We start from the raw sequence: 6,612 nt of genomic DNA, 5'->3' as shown, positions 1-6,612 counted from the left end.
ATTCTACGAGTCATCAGTCTACGACAGGCTGATTCTACGAGTCATCAGTCTACGACAGGCTGATTCTACCAGTCATCGGTCTACGACAGGCTGATTCTACGAGTCATCAGTCTATGACAGGCTGATTCTACCAGTCATCAGTCGATGAAGGGCTGATTCTACGAGTCATCAGTCAACACAGGCTGATACTACGAGTCATCAGTCAACAACAGGCTGATATAATATACGGCTTATCACACCACGGTTGTGACTACAGGACAGGATGAGTCACACAGATATCGATGAAGACTTGGCAGCCAAGCTCATTGTAAAGGAGCGAGGTGCAGTACCAGTGATGAACAGTGTTGAGTCAGCAGATGGTGGGGTTCTGCATCATGACATCAATCCGGAGGATTCCGTGAGCCAATGTGGAAGGAGCTCCACTTCATCCACATCCTCGAGGCTAAAGGCCATGGCTAAGAGGGCAGCCTTGGAGGTAGAGGCAGCGGCCTTAGCTCAGCGGCAGGAATATGAGCTTGAGGAGTTGCGACTCAAGCAGCGCAAGGCTCAGCTAGCGCTGAGGATAGAGCTGCAGGTTGCAAAAGCTCAGGAGCAAGTTTACCAACAGGATGATGCTGCGCAGGAAGGTCCCCCTATTGAGCCGCCAGTTGTGCACGCTTCCACGCCTTCACGCCCTGCTGCTGCAGTGAATGCTGTCGAAAGGCCACGCGAGGATGAGACACTTCCATACCCTCCTTCGGAGAGAGATGCAGTCTTCCTTGAGTTGCTTCAACAAGGACAGCAACAGCAACAGCGGCTACTAGAATCCGTATCTCTGCCTCAAATAGATCTTGAGAGGTATGATGGAAATCCTTTGAAGTTCCACGAGTTTTGGCGTGGGTTCGAAAATTGCGTCGACCAAACAACCGTGAGCGATGCGGTCAAGCTTGACCGCTTACTTCGCTACTGCGCAGGAGATGTGAGAAGGCTTCTTCAGCCATGTTTGATCATGAAGGCGTCGGAGGGGTATCATAAAGCTAAGAGTATTCTCCAAGAGAAGTACGGTGATCCTGTGCTAATAGCCGATGCATGGTTACGGAAGGTAACCGAGGGAAAGAGGATCAGTCCTCAAGATCGACGTGGCCTTGGAGAGATGGCGGATGAGATCCTCATCTGTGTGCGGACGCTGGAGGCAATCGGTCAGCGTTCCGAATTGACCTCACAGCGTGTTCTTCTACAAGTCACGGAAAGGCTGCCGTATTACCTAAGAGCTAGGTGGTTGAAGGTGGTTAGTACCGCTCGGAAAGACCGAAGACTTCCTTCCATCAGCGACCTGGTTACCCTCTTGCAGGAGGTGGCCAAGGAAGAAAACGATCCGGTCTTTGGAAGGTTGCTAGAGAGAGATGTTTCTAAGACACCGTCCATGAAGAAGAGGGCATCCAGCAAGGGTCATAGGGGAGTCTTTACAGCGAGCACTGATGACGGAGATGTCAAAACGAGGCCTTGTGTTAAATGCAAGGGGAATCACACCTTGTTTGGATGTGAACAGTTCAAACAGCTGGAGCCAGATGAAAGACTGAAGTTGGCCAAAGACGAGAAGCTCTGTTTTAACTGCTTGAAGAAGGGCCATGGTGCCAACGGATGCAAGGTCAACCGTGTTTGTACGGTTAAAGGATGTGGCAAGAAACACACAAAATTCTTGCATCTTCCAAGACAGCCTTCTCAGCCTGGTAGAAATGCATTGCCACCAAATGCTCAGGAGACGCGTCGTGATGAACCCCGGTCATCATCTACAGCAGGTGAAGCTAGTAATCACTCATCAGCTCGGGTAGGAGAGATGGCTAGCAACGTCATAGGGGCCGGCAGCAAGATTGCACTTCCTATAGTGGCAGTAAGAGTGAGAGCCAAGGGAAAGGGCACTTACTTTGACACTTACGCCCTCTTAGACAGTGGCTCGACTTCAACGTTTTGTACTACAGAGCTGACTAGGAAGGTCGAGGCTGAGGGGGGAACTCAGAAGCTGTCGATGTCAACATTGGATAGGTCCAGTAGTGTGATAACGTGCAAGACAGTCAGCCTTGAAGTGGAAAGTCTGTCAACTGGGAACAGGCTGAATCTTCCTCATGTGTATGCGAAGGAACAAATCAATGTGAGCCGTTCACACATCGTTGATGTGAGCGACACTGAGCGATTCCCACATTTGGCAGATGTAGATGTCCCTAAGGCCAGCCCTCGAGACGTGATGCTTCTCATCGGTCAAGATGTCCCAGAGGCATTGGTACCCCTAGATGTCAGACGTGGTAAGGCTGAGGACATCTATGCCGTGAAGACTGTGCTAGGTTGGACCGTGAATGGACCAGTTGGGAACCACCACAGTGACCAAGACGTATCGTCAAGCTTTATTTCCAGGGACGCGAATTTGGAGCTTCAAGTGGAAAGGTTTTGGTCACTTGAGTCGACAGAGTCTCTAGCAGACCAGTCTAAGTGTATGTCTGTAAATGACAGGAGGGCTCTGGATGTCTGGGATGAGAGTATCCAAAAGGAAGATGGTCACTACCAGTTGTCCATACCCTTTAAGGAGAGACCCCCAAAGCTGGCTGACAACATGAGTGTGGCTGAAAGGAGGCTGCAGAGTCTTGGTAGGAGATTAAGAAGAGATGAGGATCTACACAGACGATATACCAAGGCCATGACAGATTTGGTCGAGGAAGGATATGCTGAGAAAGTAGCGGAAGAAAATGCAGGTTCATGCGACCCTGTTTGGTATCTTCCTCATCATCCCGTTGAGAACCCCAACAAGCCAGGGAAGACAAGGATTGTGTTTGACTGTGCGTCTACCTTCCTGGGAAGATCATTGAATGATGCTGTTTTACAAGGTCCTGATTTGACAAACTCACTTCTGGGTGTTCTCTTGAGGTTTCGCCAGGAGCCCATTGCAGTTATGGGGGACATCAAAGCCATGTTCAATCAAGTGCGAGTCCCACCTGATGAAAGAGATTTGCTGAGATTTCTCTGGTGGCCGGAAGGAGATGTGGAGAAGCAACCCGAGGTATACAGGATGTGTGTACACCTCTTTGGAGGGACCTGGTGTCCCAGTGTGTGCAGCTTTGCTCTGAGGCGTACCAGTGAAGACCAGGATGCGGAGTTCTCCCCAGAAGCAGTAAACGTGGTGAAGCGCAACTTCTATGTGGATGACTGCCTGGTGTCTGTGAAGGAAGAGGATAAAGCAGTTCAGCTCGTAGATGAGCTGAAGAGAATGCTGAAAGGGGGAGGCTTCAACCTAACTAAATGGCTGAGCAACAGCCCAAAGGTGATGGAGTCTGTGCCTGTTCATGACAGGGCAAAGGAGGTGGAAGGACTTGACTTGACTTATGACGCATTACCAATTGAGAGGGCCCTGGGTGTGAAATGGAACATTGAACTTGACACCATGACATATGGAATCACACCGAAGCACAAGCCATGTACCCGTCGTGGAGTGCTGAGTGAGGTTTGCTCGGTATATGATCCGTATGGATTTGCGAGTCCATATGTGTTGAATGCAAAGGTTATTTTGCAAGAGCTCACAGCAATGAAACTGGACTGGGACGACCCATTACCAGAGAAGCAACGTGACAGCTGGCTGAACTGGAAGAGAGATCTACCACTTATGGAGGATTTCAACATCAGCAGGTGCCTAAAACCTCATGACTTTGGTGAGGTGATGGAGTATCAGTTGCATCATTTTTCTGATGCTTCGGAGAGGGCATATGGTGTAGCCTCTTATCTTCGAGTGACGAACCAGGAAGGCAAAGTTTATTGCAGTCTAGTCATGGCCAGGACTCGTCTGACGCCGCTGAAGAGAGTTACAATACCGAGACTTGAGTTGATGGCGGCGACGCTTGCTGTAAGAGTGGATAGTATGCTGAGACGTGAGCTTGACTTCAACTTGAAGGAATCCGTCTTCTGGAGTGACAGCACTATAGTGCTCCAGTATATCAAGAATGTGGAGAAGCGATTCCACACATTTGTTGGGAACAGGATCGCAGTAATCCATGAAGGATCCGAACCAAAACAATGGCGCTATGTCGACACTCGGCAGAACCCAGCTGATGATGTCTCGAGAGGGATGACGGCTGAGCAGCTGATGAACAGTGACAGATGGGTAAATGGACCTATCTTCTTGTGGTCTGAGGAGGAGTTATGGCCAGGAAGCCATGCCTGGGACGATGTCAGTCTTGACGGTGACCCCGAAGTCAAGAGTAAGGACAAGGCTGGGGTTTACATGTCGGCTGAAGTTGAAGGAGCAGCTTCAATGAGCAAACTGCTTGAACATTATTCATCGTGGCACAGGCTGAAGAAAGCAGTTTGCTGGCTAAGGAGGTACCTGAAATGGCTGAGATGTAGATTTGCGCATGGTACTGAAAGCATTTCAGGTGAATCTACTAGTGGAAATCTTACGGTGGAGGAAATGAAGGAAGCAGAGGAGAAAATTCTGCAGTATGTGCAATCAGTCAACTTCCCTGATGAGATATCTTCCCTACAGGCTGACCAGAATGACGATGCACGACAAGGACAGAGCTGTAAATATGTCAAGAAAACAAGCTCTATCTACAAGCTAGACCCGAGAATGATCAATGGCCTATTGAGGGTAGGAGGAAGGCTAGGCAGATCGGTGCTGCCAGAGGACGCGAAGCATCCGATTATACTCCGCAGTGATAGCCATGTTGCCAAGCTTATCTTGAGAGAAATACACGAGACATTAGGACATAGTGGGAAGAACCACATATTGTCTCGCCTGAACCAGAAGTACTGGATTCCTGCTGCTGGCTCTGTGATCAGAGGGCTACTTGCTAGATGTGTTGTATGCAGAAGGCAGCGAGGGAAGGTTCTTGTGCAAAAAATGGCGGATTTGCCAGCAGACCGTCTTACTCCAGACGAGCCCCCTTTCTCGAGAGTTGGGATTGATTACTTTGGACCGTTCGAGTTGAAGAGGGGTCGAAGTGTCGTGAAGAGGTATGGAGTTCTGTTCACGTGTCTTTCTGTGAGAGCGGTTCACCTTGAGATGGCAGATTCCCTTGACACAGACTCTTGCATTAATGCTATCAGACGCTTCATAGCACGCAGGGGAAATGTGAGAGAGATTAGGTCTGATAATGGTACTAATTTGGTCGGAGCGGAGAGAGAACTGAGAGCTGCGATACACAGTTGGAACCAGGCTCAGATACATGAGACGTTGCTGCAGAAGAACATTAAATGGACGTTCAATCCACCCGCAGCTAGTCACCAAGGTGGGGTGTGGGAACGACAAATCCGTACTCTGAGGAAGCTGCTGTGTTCCTTGGTCAGACAGCAAACTTTGAACGATGATTCGTTACACACGCTCTTTTGTGAAGTAGAGGGCATCATCAACAGCCGGCCAATAACTGGGGTGTCCACTGACGTGAATGATGTAGAAGCCTTGACACCAAATCATCTGCTTCTGCTAAATGCAAGTTCAACGCCGCCTCCAGTGGCTACTAGTGAGGCAGACAACTACGCCAGGAGGAGATGGCGTCAAGTGCAGTTTCTCGCCGATACCTTTTGGACGAGGTGGAGGAGAGAATATTTACCACGATTGCAGGAACGGCAGAAGTGGGCTACTTCTCAACGCAATGTTCATGTTGGTGATCTGGTCTTAGTAGTCGACGAGCACTCCCCGCGCAATGTGTGGCCTTTGGGAAGGGTCCTCCAGACATGGCCGGATGAGAAGGGCTTTGTTCGTCAGTGTGAAGTTAAAACACGAACTAGCATACTGCGGAGACCAGTTACTAAGCTATGTTTGATTCTCGAAGCAGATTCTTAGAGACAATTGGTGTTTCTAAGATGAGGGGTGCAAGCCTAGCGCTGCCCCGTGCGGAGTTATTTGTTTGTGCAGTCAGAACTAGAACGCTGAATTGATATTGATAGTTTTGTGTATTTAGTGACAACAGAATAGTTGTCAGTCAGCGAGTTCAGAGAACATTATTCTGAAATGGCGAGTTTCATTTGAAATGATATATGCAAGGTGTTTTGAAATACATTGTATGTTGTTGTTTTATTAGAGGTGCGAGCCTAGCGCCGCCTCCCGTCTCCCATGTGTGATCGCTCATTATTATCAACAGCATGAACAGACATGTTTGAATTACTTATGTTGCGATTTCAACATCAAGCAGGGAAGTATCCTTGCAATATAGACGCGAATCGCCAACGGAACGTGCTATTGTTGATGGATTCAGTTAGTGAATACATAGCGCATCACCAGATATGGAAGGACCCACCCATGCAACTCCGGCGATTTGGAGATATTTAGCAGTTTGAAGCTGAGGCTAATATTTTAAGCGCTAAGATTGTGACTCATGAAAGAACCAACAACACAGCAATTCATTCTGAGAGAGAACAATTCAGTTTATTTCATCATGTGTCAACTTATGAGCAGAGGGATATTTCTAGAAATTAGTAGAAATTCTGATAGTGAACAGAGATTCAATAGGTCGTGATGAATATCTGTGAGAGACTCAGTACTACTGTGAATTCATCTAAAGTAAAGACTGATTGCAGAACCTTTGTACCGTTGTGTATGAAATTTGCCAGAGCACCTCTTCCTTTTCTTTAGATGTTATTTCAAATCCTGGC

General features: G+C 48.3%; 1 protein-coding gene across 1 annotated transcript; it reads left to right on the top strand.

Annotated features, from left to right (window-relative positions):
- The first annotated feature begins 262 nt into the window (after positions 1–262).
- On the top strand, positions 263–5,803 carry LOC140227597 (uncharacterized). The gene has a single exon (XM_072308015.1). It carries the CDS (start codon positions 263–265, stop codon positions 5,801–5,803), a length of 5,541 nt encoding a protein of 1,846 aa, XP_072164116.1.
- Positions 5,804–6,612: the final 809 nt, after the last annotated feature.

Source organism: Diadema setosum, chromosome 4, assembly GCF_964275005.1.
Source record: "Diadema setosum chromosome 4, eeDiaSeto1, whole genome shotgun sequence".
NCBI lineage: Eukaryota > Metazoa > Echinodermata > Echinoidea > Diadematoida > Diadematidae > Diadema > Diadema setosum.
This window is presented reverse-complemented; position numbering and strand designations above follow the sequence as displayed.

What these genes read in the sequence shown, in the direction of transcription:
- LOC140227597 (XM_072308015.1), top strand. Translation starts at nt 263, where the DNA reads ATGAGTCACACAGATATCGATGAAGACTTGGCAGCCAAGCTCATTGTA.